This window comes from Pleuronectes platessa, chromosome 10, assembly GCF_947347685.1.
Source record: "Pleuronectes platessa chromosome 10, fPlePla1.1, whole genome shotgun sequence".
Lineage (NCBI taxonomy): Eukaryota > Metazoa > Chordata > Actinopteri > Pleuronectiformes > Pleuronectidae > Pleuronectes > Pleuronectes platessa.
The window spans coordinates 26,538,016-26,552,285 of NC_070635.1; the positions used below are offsets into that span (position 1 = coordinate 26,538,016).

General features: G+C 39.7%; 1 protein-coding gene across 3 annotated transcripts in view; it reads left to right on the forward strand.

The window, feature by feature from the left end:
• The window catches only part of LOC128448952 (intermembrane lipid transfer protein VPS13B), a 325,941-nt gene that overhangs the window by 287,945 nt on the left and 23,726 nt on the right, over positions 1-14,270 (forward strand). For all 3 annotated transcript variants that reach the window (XM_053431840.1, XM_053431841.1, XM_053431839.1), the window contains exons 47-50: positions 7,989-8,144; positions 9,719-9,985; positions 12,053-12,136; positions 12,373-12,548. In XM_053431840.1, the coding sequence (XP_053287815.1) occupies positions 7,989-8,144; positions 9,719-9,985; positions 12,053-12,136; positions 12,373-12,548 (683 nt within the window). The remainder of the gene's footprint in view (positions 1-7,988; positions 8,145-9,718; positions 9,986-12,052; positions 12,137-12,372; positions 12,549-14,270) is intronic.

The window sequence follows — 14,270 nt, forward strand, 5'->3', positions numbered from 1 at the left end:
TTCCACAACCTTAGACACTGGTCATTATAATTTTCCATTACACCCATTCTCATAATTTTGCAACCCACCATTTGGTCCTTATCCAACCTTTTTAAAACAATGTACTACATTCCGCAGCTCTACACCACAAACGTCCACCTCAGACTTTTGTTTTGTTAAAATCCCAACAGGAAGGACAGTCATTCTTGCTCATCTTCTTTGTTTTCACTCTCACTGACATGCCATGAGATTTTTGATGAGTTTTGATTCAGTGTTGTATATCTAATGATGAGCCATTGGTCTGTCATTTGTACATATATATATAAATAGAGATAGATAGAGAGAGAGAACTATTCCACTGCCTTCGTAGTTTTTCCTCCCAGAGGAAGATCTTCCTCTGAATTATAGTGATTCATTTAATTAAAATCTTGACAAGCGTTAAGCCATGAAAATATCATATTTGTTTTTCTTTGTAAATATTTTTAAACATGCTGTTTGTTAGTGGTTAAAAAATTAAAGAGTGGTTTGAAACCTGGTTTGGCCAACAGAACTGTTTCTGGTTGGTGTCTGCAGGGCAAAAGTGTAGGTATGTTTGTACAACACTCTTTGTGTTAAGACAGCAGATTTTAATATTAAATCAAGATACCAGTTTTAACTAATTGAAGCACCCATGTTGTACTGTGATGTCAGATCAATAATGAAGTATTTCCTTTTTGTCCATGTATTTTGTTTGACCTTTTCAAAACTTAAGTTTATCTTTCAAGCTAATCATTATTTGATTTATTCAACACAGAAAGCCCGGTATAGTCACTGGACAAAACATATTATCCAGGTGGAGGGTTTCTTTTGGATATCATTCCCTGTTGCCTTGACTGTGAGTCCGAACCACATTTGGGTCTTTTCCACTATGGGTCTTTTCCGCTATGGGCAAGTAACAACCTAAAACTACCCATGCTTCCCTCTAGATTTTAAGGACCTGTAAGGATTTGGTTCTGCCTCGTGTTTCCAATGTATTTTACAAACCAGAGTATTCTGGATACTCACGAAGCCAAGTACAGCTGTGGGACAGAACGCTATAGAATAAGTGTATATAAGTTCGGTGTAAAATCAGCAAGCAATGTGGACAGGGCTCAGCACCATGGACAGCACCTTGGTGCTATTTGACCAATCCCAGGGCACTGGGCTGGATGGCAGTTTTGGCCAAGTGGCCTCATGAAACAGGTCACATGACGCCTTAAGACCCAGGCTGGCCTTTCAGAAGAATTAACTTCAAAACTAAGACGGCTTGTATTTGACATAGCTATATCCTACAAATGTTTGAGAACCAAAAACATGTATCCATCCAGTTTACCAGCTATCAACCTGGCCAAGTTAGATAGAGGCACAAATGCACAAGCTATGCTGGCACTATATCACAAGTAGTATGATACATAATGCCTCTTTTGATAACTTTTAAAAATTCTAGGCACACAAATAGGATAGTTTTCCTCTTTTGTTAACCTGCACAGTGCTGGTACAGAGAAAGAAAAAAAACACTTGACACAGTCTAGCTAGTATGCGTTGCATTGCCATACTGTGGAGGCATCAATTGCATTCATGTTGTTAAACTGCAATCACCGTATAGAGCCAATGGTATTTAAGAGTCGTAGTCATTGCATGTGTGGCTGAGGTATTCCCTTGTTAGCCTCTGATCAAGAACATGCCACTTTTGGCCCTAAGAGACAAATTGTGATGTGTGAATATGGGCTATACAAATAAAATGTTGTAGATTGATTGATTTTGTCACTTCTATGTGCAGTATGTGTGTTTGTCTGAAGAAATGTCTTTACAATGCAAAAGTTGACTGATTGAAAGTTGGGATAAGCTAGTGTCATGTGAGCAAGAACAGAAATAGGCAGGTAGAAAGGAGGTTTGGGTAGAAATTAGTTTAAAGATGCTGTGGGTGAAATTATGCTGTTTGTTAACTGTATGTGTTATACAGTTAACAGTTATATTTTGCTACAGAAGACTCGGGCAAGCTTTTTTGTGCTCTCAAACTGAAATGAGGTCTCTGTCCTTCCAGTGTTCCTAGACTACTGACCCCTTCATCCCCCCACTGTGTGGTTTTCAAACCTCTCTCCACTCAGACAGTATTCCTTTTGTTAGCTCCCTTCATTTGGTGCAAACACTTGCCACATCTGCATCTCCTGCAACTATTGAGGCTCTAAAATGTCTAAGATGCCTTGATAGAAAAAACCAGAGCGAGAACTATGGAACAATGTTAGTCAAGCATAAACCTCTTAACATCTCCTCTGTCAACCACAGATCCACACAATGCCTTCCCTCAGTACCTTTTTCCAGCTCTCAAACCGCTTCTTAGACTTGCAAATCTGGACTTTGAAGTAGCACTGACCTGCTTCTTTTGTCAGGGAGAGGGAGCCAAGAAGGAGAGAAGCCTTGCAGACAGCTGTTAAACCACCATAATTCTTTCATGTTAAATGAATTAGCTCTCACTGGCCTGGCAATGATGCATTTGTGTCTCTATGTTCTATCTTAAACTAATTTATGTTCTCTGAAGTCCAACTTTGCCCCTTCTTTAATTTCTTTCTTATACTCATCATTTCTGAAGGACAAAGTCCAAATATATATTTTTGCTCTGCGTCTGAGGGTAAAATTGTGTCTCCTTTGTCTGGTGTCTAGCTAGCTCCCTGCTCCCTAAGATTTTTCAGCGGACAAGTCAGGCCTCTGTTTTCACATCCCTCTATTCTCATTCTAAACCCAGATAGAATTAAATAACATGAGCAGAAGGGATTATTTAAAAATGTCTGATACATGACATTGAGTTCACATCTGAGACTTTCAAGCATTTATTTTAGTATTCAGACGAAATCAGTCCTCAAAGACTAGCCACAGTCTCTTTGAGCCTGTTATGGAAACGTTTGTGTAAAGCTACCAATGTTGTTTATACCTCTACTTCATGTCCCAATGTCCCCCATATTATAGTCTGAGTAAGATGGAATGAAGGAGTGGTAGTAATGGCTAGACAACCAGCAACCACTGTGGCTATGTCAGCTTGACTGTCCAGCATCCAGGAATTCTGATTACATCTCCATTGTAGACAGACATACATTTTTTGGTTATTTGTGCCCAGGCACATTCCTGTGAGAGGACAGAAGATGGATAGCAGCTACAGTGACTCGTTCTGTCTGGGGGCGGGCAGGGCTTGGAGGACATGTGGTGTGTGTGAGTGTACAATCATGTAAATTAGTTTCTATCTTCAGTCCATCTATGCTTGTGCCTTGTGCTGACATCAGAGTTGTCGAGTCAAAAATTGAATGAGGCATTGACTCTGTTAACAAAGCTTTGGTTCTGACTGACAAATACCTTAACGACTTTACAGAAATGTAGTTGGTAATAATTTTCTCCTGGGACCGGATTAAGCAATGGAACAGGCAATAGACATGATATATCTCTACCCACAACTTTTCAGGCGAGTAAGGATGGTATTTCTCAGAAGTTAACACTAATTCTGAGTGTGTCAGTCCAATGTTTGGGTTTTGTATTGCGTTACTATAGCAACGGGCAAATCTGGGTGGTGGGGTTTTAGAAAGTTCATGTGGTCCTGATCTTGCGATAAGGCCATACATGGTCCCAACATGATCGTGTGGATTTGAACGACGTCATTCTGACCCTCTGATATTTTGGTTTAATAGACAGGTGTTCCTTGTTATGTCTAGGTTAGTCAGTATCAACAGGGTCTTTGATTTGAATATATATGTCAAAGTGTCATTATGTGTTCAACATTAAGCACCTGTAGGCTCTGTAGGTATATAAGCAGCTTAGACTGCGGCAAAGCCAATAAACCAATTGATATCATGGTAATATACAAACCATATCAAACTACAGCCTTCATTATAGTCTGACCACTAAAAGGCAAGTAACCCCTGTTACCATGAGAATGGACATTAGAACAAAGAGGAATGGAAGTTATTTAGTTCACGCAGGAATAGATTGTCCCGTTTCATTCAGATGATTCATCTCAATTGAAGTGGAATGAATAACAATTTGTATTGTACATTCAGTTTGTAAATATATACCCTTTATATAGCAAAATCCCTTGCTGGTGTTTAAAAACCATTTACGCAAAAAATTTTCTCGTTTATATAGTACTTTTATATTTCATATTGTTTCCTATTTTATATATTTTATAGCTATGCTTGCAAAAATACACCAGACCATTCTGAATCATCTGTAGCTTAGTTATATTAATGTATTTGGACAAATGTGTCATAGTAAAGCTTAATGATGACACGATTTACTGTCAAACCAAAAACCATATTAGTGACTTGATTTCAGTTAATATCTAAAGAATTGGGATGAACGATTGTAGATTAATTATGATAATGAGTGGAAAATGTGTTTGACAAAAGCTATTTATTGTTGTATTAATACCATTGGTCAAATTAAAGGAAAATAATTTGTATTAATACTTCCGTTTTGATAATCTTCTCCGTGCTCCGCCTGGCTCTCCGCCAGGGCCGTAACGGACTCCAGCGGGGCTGATCCGAGGACCTCACTAAACCACCCAATGGGTAGTAGTGAGGGGCGTTGTGTACAAAGGGCAGAGACTTAATCAACGTGAGCACATTCCACATCCATTTATTCCCTATAAAAAATTATCCAGGTGCTCATGCAGGTGCTCGGTTCAGTTTAGTCTGTATTTGTCTGTCTGAAATTTGGCTTGCAGCAAAACTAGACAGTGTCCAGTGTTTTTTCCTGCTCTGTACCAGCATTGTGCAGGTTGTTAACAAAAGAGGATTGTATGCCTAGAATTTTTTTAAGTTACCAAAAGAGGCATTATGTATCATTGAAGTTAAAAAATTATTTTTACTTTTTACTTTTGTACTTTTCAGAACCTATACTTTCTTACTTTTACTTGAGTAAAAGAGTTGAATCAATACTTTTACTTTTAACAGAGTCTTTTTTAACACAAGTATTTGTACTTCTACTTAAGTATGTGAGTACCATTGCGACCTCTGCATGTTTCTCACAGGGGCATAAAGGGAAACAAAAACAGACAAAGATTTTATTTTTCCAGTTATTGATTGATGGTTGATTTCTTAAAATGTTTTGATTAAAAAAGCAGCCAGATTTAGCAATCTGAAAGCTGGTTATGCTCTAGAGTTGTTTTGTCAAGATATAAGAGTTTTAAACGATGTTGATGACTATTAAATTCCTCATCCTTATCAAAGTAAAGTTGTAGTAGATGCTGTTTGTCTTTACACTTTTTTAAAAATTATTTTCCACTTATTTCCGTCAAGTATTGATTTTTCACTTTGGCAGCCTGATCTTCTCAAGCCACAACACCTTCAGTATTGCCTGAGTTCTACATTCAGTTTAAAGCTCTTAGGCCAGTTTTAATCCATGTGTATAAAACTACCACATGTGGCTGACTGGGATTTCTCAGTGTCATTAAATCACAAAGAGGCAAAGCAGCTTCTTATTTTTCATTCTTGTCATCCTACGTATCCAGTTCATCTGTGTCACTGCTGTTTCTTTCTTTTCTTCCACCGCCTGAGTCAGAACAGTGATGATTTCAAACAAGCGCAGGAATCGCTGTTTGAAGTTTGAGGAGCGACATTATTATGACTTCTCACTTAAAGGTCAAGTTTAGCCACAGGCAAGATAAAGTAGATAGGAAAAAAGGGATTGATCAAGGGATTAAAGGAGAGAGTGTTGAAATAACAGATTGGTCCTCACAGATGGTGCTGAGGCCAAGCAATGGTCTCTGCCATAGGAGCATAATTAACACAAATCCAGTCCCACCTAAACTCTTAAAGACCGAGGATAATATAAGAGCTATAACAACTCATCTAGTACCAGGTCACTTACACTGCTTTTAGATTATGCACTGAACTCCAGAAATTCTCCTAAAATGATCCCGAGGGTCTGTATGTTAGGAGTGAAATGTCGAGTAATTTAATCCCTGGAGTTTTTTCTGCCAACATACTAGTAAAGACTAGTGGGCTAAATATTGTCTGAGTGAGCCCATCCGAGAATAAACACTGCAAGTGAGTGGGCCCAATCACGACATTTTAACATGTAAATCAAGCAAAACTGTGAAAAAAACAAGACGAACACAAATATCTCAGGATTATAAAAAAGTGCCATGCAATTACATGCTGACAAAGATGAAACTTGAAAAGACAAATGGATTTGAGAGCTTTTGGCAATGAGGGCCAACGCTGCTGTTGATCTGCTATGAAAATAATGATTATTTATTTCCATGCCTGGTTCCTGCATGCTCTACACTGAGGCTAACTTGATGCTCCAGAGACTTTTCCTATTGTTGTTAGCATGTTTGCACTGAGCAGTCTCCTGCTGTACTGTTTCTGTATGAATTGCAAACTACCGAGAAAGTCCAGACCCAATTGCCCAAACTTAACAGCTGAAAAGATAGACTGGGATCAAAATGGAATTATATCCCATTTTACAATTTGTTTTTCTCAAACCACCATGATCATACCTGGTCTTGATTATAATGTTAGTGCCACTCTGAGTCATGCAGTAGTTCTGTACTCTGAGACCAAACCTTAACTTTTACATCGCCCTGCCACTTTCCTGGCGAGTTAAGTCCACTGAGCGGGGGATCTGAGAAATTCTGTAATTTTCAACTTTGCCGACAGGGGGCAGGGATGATCTTTAAAAATAAATAAGTGCACTCATGCTTTGATTAAGAATGTTTTTGTAAAGAAATCTGCCTTCAAACAGTGAGGAAAGACTGCAGTTGAGAGAAACACAGAAGGTTTTGAACAGGGCCCCCCCCATGCTCTTTGACCTCAGGAGTCATTTGTTTTCCTTTAAACAGATTGGCTAAATGTTTGGTGCAGTGAAGCGACAAGTCAAAGTGTAAATCTTCAGAAAACTCTTCTGTGTTTCAGTGTTGTCACTGAAACTGTCCCTCCCCTGACCCCCTTGTCTCCCTTATCTTTTTAGACTCTTTAGCTTACATGTGTTGCCTCTTTGTCACTCTCCCATCTTCTTCCCTCCCCTTGTTACTGTTGAAAGTTTGAAGTTGTGTTGGCAGTGGGGCTGACATCGAGAGTTCAGCCAGGTGGAAGGTCAGCCATGCTGCCTTAGGGGAGAGAAGGCTTTAGATCCCTCCAAATATTTACGATCCTGCTCATATTGTGACCATAATCTAATAACAGCTCTCACATTGTTTGACAAATTAGTTTCCTTGTCATGTAGAGTTCAGCATCCTGTAGAGAGAAGTAGAGTGCTCTTATTGACTTTATTTTGGTGCAGAAGTGCTGTTGTTATACATTTCTCTTTTGTGCTGTGTGTAATATTAGGTATGGGGGGCCTGTCGAAAAGGCTTCAGATATATACACTTCATGTCTTGATGTCATCATTCAGTGCATTGTATTTTACGTATTGTGTAATGGAGAAAGTAACTTAAACACATGTCTGCAGACTGTCTGCACATATAGATGTTTCTATCTTATCAATGATGTGTCTATGCCCTTTTCAGCCCTGCTGGCATTCTGTGTACCATTATACATGGAAGTGGAAAATGCTCTGTAAATTGTCACCACTGTAAAGTTGTTTTGAATGTCAAAAGACAGGACAGCCTCTGTATATTTCTGCCACACACATGGATGTTCTCCACACTGAAGTGATGGATTTAAAGCTGAAAAAGGTTGAGTACCAAACTATCTCCGTCTTATTTAGACGTGTGGAGAGCAGAGCCTTCCGCATCCAACCGCACAAGTATACACTCACACACAGATGCAGTCATAATGAGCTTCCACATCAGCTGTTTTCCACCAGTCAGTTTATTGTGTGCAACCTTCTATTTCTACCCCCTGCAGGAGCAGGCCTGTTCAGAACCAGTAAACAGGAACTTTGTTGTACCTATCCCTCCTTTCAAAATCTTCTAAACAAAAATTCTTGTTGTTTACTTCCCTTTTGCATGGAGATAATTAAAGAACAAGTATACTGTCCTGCTCTGTCTCTCTATCCTGCAGCTGCTGCACATTTGTATTGAGGGATGGGGGAACTGGCGCTGGTCAGAGGCCTTCAGCGTGGACAACGTAGGCACTCTGCTGAGGACCATTCAGTACAAAGGACGCATTGCCTCACTCATCATTAAGGTTGTGCAGCTCAGTGGTGTCCAGAAACAGGTACTATTAGTTTTGTTTTTTAAGCATGCTTTATTTTATTTTAGACACGTTTCTTCCTCCTACAACCATAATCACATAAACATATATATTTGTATCTGGTACATCAAATAATGTCTTTAATTTAGATGAGTGAGAAAGATAAGTGAGAAACCGTTACAGTCTTACAGTTGCTCTAATTTGACCAAAATAAATTCAGTTGGTTTCCCTGGGTTCTTAATTTTTATCTCACATTCTCATCTCAGCAACAGATGTAGTTTGTTCAGTTGTCATGTTTGGTATTTACTGTTAAAAATCGTTTGACTCTTCTAGCCACATCAAGTGAAAAAGTGAACAAATTTGACCATGAAAACCACAGAGGGACCGACATGTTAACCTATAAAAGATCTTGAAAATGGTTTATTACCATAGAGGAAAAGCACCATGTTTGCTGTTTAATGCCTGTTGACTGCTGCTATGGAAATATGGCCAGTTTCCCAGCACTTGTTTATGGATGAGCGTTTTTAATATCCAGTGTTGTGATTTAGTAGTTGCCCAGCTAACAACACTGCATTGTGTTTCTTTCAGTTTTTGTAATCTGTTTTATTGCACTGAAACACATGTTTATAAGCTGTAGGACCACTTAAAAAAGCAATATCCCTCATCAATTCATGAAATAGACTACAGGAAATCATAAACCAGCCCAAATTTAACCATAGACCAGCTGTATTTTCCTATTTATTCCAAGAATAGAAGTGAATAATGTTTGGATCTTTTCAAATTGCAAAAGGCAGGGTTGCTGTATTCCCAAAGATATAGAGACACCATCATATTATAACGGAGACAGTTTATTATATAAACAGTGTCAAGTGTGGTTCCTGTCACCCTCCATCATATTAACACCTCATGTTGACAGCTGTTAATAAATACCCCTCGTATCAATACCCCGCAATATGAATACACACAGTGCAGAGAAATCAGGGCTTCTACTGACACCCTCAAATTACTTGAATACAAAAAAGTTATTCAACTCACACGGATATAGCATACTAGCTTATATTTGCAAGGCAAAATAAGCTGTTCCCATATGTTTATTTGCAAGGCAAAATAAGCTAGTAAATAAAAAATGTGTTAATCAAAGATTTAGTTGTCTGTTTTTTTATTTATGTACTAACTTATTCATTGACTAGTCAGTGCTGAGAAATGTTCTATTTTACACCTATGCAACGTTGGAGCTGTCAGATGAATTGATATCTGTACCGTTTGTCACAGCAATAGCTATGGCAGGACAAACCTTTCTGAATTAAGAGGACATTTTATTGTACATACAGTACTTTGACAGAAAGGACAGGTTCTGGTCCATATGTTTCCGGCATCTCATACTGGCTAAACCAGTATTAGCTTGTGAAAAATGACCATAAAACAAAAAAGAACCTGCATGGGATCTAAAGGTAGAGTTGAGAAAATCCAACTCTGTTTATGTTTAAAGTTGAACCCTCTCTGTATTATGCCATGCACAATGCTGAATAGAAGGTGTAACAAAATCTGCTTCTGAGGACTTATAGGGCGAATTCTCCTCTTTTGTAATTTTTCTCCAGGTGATATTCTGTGGGCGGCAAGTAATGTGCAGCCACCTGTCTCAGGACATTGAGCTCCGAGTAGTGCAGCACTATGTGGGGCCTGACAGTCAGACAGTGGTTAGGGAACACTGTGATTGCCTGGAGGCTGGGGCCAAGTTGCCTTCCTATGTGCTGGAGGACACTGAGATGACAGAGCTGTGTGTGAGGGCTCGAGGGGATGAAGACTGGTCCCAGGATGTTCAGCTGGAGAGGAGGAGCCACGGCAGCTGCAGCTCTGTCGTACAGGTACACTTCATGGCCAACTGTAACTACATTTTGGTGCTGTTACTAATTTCCATGACCAGACTGAGCTGGTGCTTGTTTAGGGATGTTTCCCCAAAGACCTGTCTACTTTATACGCTTGGTTAGTTATTTGTGACATTGGTTATTTTAATTGTTATTCACATGTTTGTTTTTACAGGCCTCATTTTCTGTCCTATTTTGTAAAACTTGTCTGCAGCTCTAAGCTGTAAAAGAACGGGCAACTTTATATCTGCCTTCGATGTTAATAGCACAAGAGATTAAAGCTCATGGAGTTTGCGTTCAGATGGTATGTCTCTAAATTCATCTCAGAATCAGATCTCCTAACAATAAGCACATGCGTATAGTCTGTAGTGGCTACACAATTTTGGAGTCGATTGTGCAGATGGAGGCTGGACGTACCACTTTGACCAACACAGGTAGACGTACACATTGCAAACATGACCACTTCCAGTCAGCTTTCCATCCACATTCACACACATGTTTGGAAATGGTGACAAGACCACCAACTGTGACCAGATCCTCTGCTCCTGGGTGGCCACAGTGGCAGAGCTTGCATGTTGCTACTCACTGTTTGAGAACAAATTGAGATCTTTCCCTCAGATATGCTTACAAAGGCCCCTAAAACATAACCCAACCATGTTGAGAGGGAGAAATACAGTTTATGCTCTCTCATAACAACACTAACCATAACCAAACACTAGCTGATATGTGGGCAAGGCAAGAGGCTTTGAAGGCATTTTCACACTGCTGGATTAGCGCCAGACGATCACATCTTCCCTCCATCCTTGCTGGTTTTGCACTTTTTTGTTTTTCTTCCTTCTCTCCATGCTCTTTCTTTGTTCTCTTCCTTTATTATGTTGTTAACTGCTAGCCATTTTACAGCTCCAGCTTCTGTGTGGGTCTGAACATCTCTGACTCCTCTCCAACTTCTGCTGTTATCTATTCTCCTCAGATCAGCCATTCATTACAAATTAGGAGGCTTGGCTCTAAATGAGAGAGCTGCCTGGACCAGTAGCTGAGTCCTTAGATCTCTCTATCTCTGTCTGATTCCCATTTCACTCTGTTTTATCCCTTTCTATTACTCTCTCGCCCACACACTGGCTCACCCATTGAACTTGTAGTTGTTAACTCATCCTCTTTATTTATTTCATCCTTTGGCATCCAGCTTGTCCACCTTTTCCACCCTCTAACTCTCATCTCTTTCGATTCCCCTTCACCTTTCTCCTCTATATCCTGATTCTCTGGTAATCCATCTGAAGTAACCCCCGACCCTTATATCTCACCTTCCTTCCTATCTGTTATTTCACCATTTTTTTTAATCCCAACCCTGAGTGTTTTAAGTGGATCAGGGTTATATGGTAGTGTGTGACACTCCCCCCATACCAAAAAAGCTGTTTTCTAATTAAGATCATATTCCCTCTGTTTTTCTCTGCGCTGCTGTCCCCACCAGTAAATGAAGTCCCTGGTGTGTAGTAAATTAGGCCGCTTGTTACGTGCCTTGGCATCACTCGGCTTTACTGAGAACAGAGGAGTGAATGAGACAAACACCAGTGACACATTAAGAGTGCTCAGCTTTCGGTGGACATATCGTCAGTCTTTAAATCTTGCTAGATTTAACTGCCTGTAATGGCCCATTATCTAGCACTAACATCTGTCAGTCGCCTTAGCCATTATATTGTGTTACAGGCTTTATGGGAGACTTAACTTTAAACTTCTGGCAGAAGCCAAGAAACAAAGTTTTATAGGACAAAACATGATAATTTGTCACCGATGGAGGCAATAAATATCCTGTCTGTGAGTGAGAGGCAGCAAATGCATTTAAGTGATCTGATATCCATATTTTACATTCTAATCACGAACAAGTTGCCCTTCAGCCTTCCTGATCAGTCTTTCTCCTGTGAACCCTTTGAAATGTTGGTGAGATATGAGATGCACTGATAAAACTTGACCCTCCTAAATTCAGAATGGCATCTTTAAAATATGTCTTGTTGAAATTATTTAATTGGACAGTTGGATCAATAATTACTGAGATCAATAATCTCCTTTCAGGTTCCTTGTTCCAGTGGATCTTTACTCTATGTGTGGTGCACTCTCATCACCATTGAACCTGACTCTCACATGCAGCAGAGAGTGGTGGGTACCTGCACACACACACTTACATATGCCAGTCCATTTTATTAGAATAGCTTAAATTCATGAATAAGCCCAAAAAATATAAACATACAAATATTCTTTATCAGGAATCATGGCAATAAAATGATTGAACCTCTAAGATTATTATCACACTCAGCTCATTATCTTTGTCACATTCAATGTGTTTTTGCACCAATTCTCACTGATGATTGCTGTGTGTGAACGCAATGTTTCAGGTTGTGTTCAGTCCACTTTTTGTCATGAGGAGCCACTTGCCAGATCCAGTCATTATCCACATAGAGAAGAGGAGTCTGGGACTGAGAGAGAGCCAGCTGATACATGGACAGGGCCACCAGGAACCCCTGTTAAACACTGAGGCTGACCTCACCCACCATCTCACTTTCCAAGCCAGGTAAAACAAATCTATTTAAGCTTCGATACACTAATACCATATAGTACATTGCGTTGTTATATTTTTTATTTCAAAGAGTTGTGACCCAGACTCACAATAATTTACCTTTCTAAACATCCCATGTCAACACAACTCAGGGCAGACCTTCATCTTCTGTCCAATCCTCTCTTTTCTGATCAGCAGGACAGATTCACTGAACCATTTGCATATTTAAAGCCAGTGTTACATTATGCCATAAGCAACAAGCTCCTACTGCACAAACGACAGAGTCTGACTCCCTGACATAATAGATTTGTCTCCATTTACAAAAGACAGAGAGACACCTACTTAAGATTCTCTCGCACAAAGTTCTGGTTTCTGTGAGGCAACATGGAGACATCATCCAGGGGGATCCAGGCACATTTTAGTAGAACAGGAAGCCAGCTTGGCAGCACCTGAGACACAGCTCAATTTCCAACATGTCAGACTGGACTGTAATTACACCTCATTTAGATACAGGCCATAACAGAGAGCAGCTTTTTGGCCATTTATGGTCTCCATATTTTGTGTGTGTGTGTGTTTGTGTGTGGAAAGGATGTGTGTATGCACACATGTTTGTGTGGTTGGATGAGTCGTGTATGTGCACATGTGTCATTGAATTTGTGTGTGGTCTGTGTCTATGTGTCTGTCATTGTCTTTCTTAAGTGTGTGCCAGCATAAGTGTGACAGTCAACACTTCATCATGGGCAGAGTCTGTTTCATACATCATTACTGCGGCTGTTACTCTGCCCCAGTTTGTCAGTCTGGGTTCTCACTTTCTCATATTATCCATATCCTGTTGTAATGGACAGCTCTTTATACAATTCATCATAGTAGGCTCCACTTTAAGCTAGATATTTAAAATGTTTGGCTGCATCCAAATTTGCCCATAAATATATGTCATGTGTCTGTAAGTCATATGTAGGTTATATAGTTGAATAACATCACAACTATACTCTGTGTGTCATGTCTTGTACATACAGTCTATTTGACATAAGTTATGGTCCAAATAGTCTTTCAGTAACACAAGTGTTTATGTTTCAGTATAGATGGCCCCAAAGGAAATAACTACCACATGTACATACTGTATTGTTGTTGCTCCTACTGTATTTTTTATCTGTAATTTATATTGCTGTATGCAAATCCACGTCAAAAAGATCATCCCTGGTAGCAGCCCGTGGCGGCTGAATAAACAGAATAAACATCTAATTGACTCCCCCTGAGATAGTTTTTTGCTGTAACTGTTGTGTATTTAGGTATCTGGTTGCAAAGTTTGTTTTGATTTCAGCTGCCATAAAGGAACCACAGTGGCCATACAGTGACTGGGAATACATTTGGCCCTGTCATGCACACAAAAAACAAGCTCAGAAACAATTAAGTGTCTTGTCTCTCTGGATTGCAAACCCAGTGTTTTCACGATCCGTCTTAACTGTCTCTCACCACACAAATATGCATACTCCACTTACTTGCCCCCCCAACACAATCCATCCTTCATCCCTCTCCATTCTCACAAGTGCACACTACAAGCCACAATTGGAAATGTACCTTTACACATGTGCATATTTTGTACGATCTCACATGTACACAGACCCACCCCAACAACCACCAGATCTCTACCCCAAACCTCTGGGACAGATCCAATCTTGAATGTTCACTGGTCAGCAGCTCATCTTTCCTTCCTGTAATTACACATAGTTGTGGGCT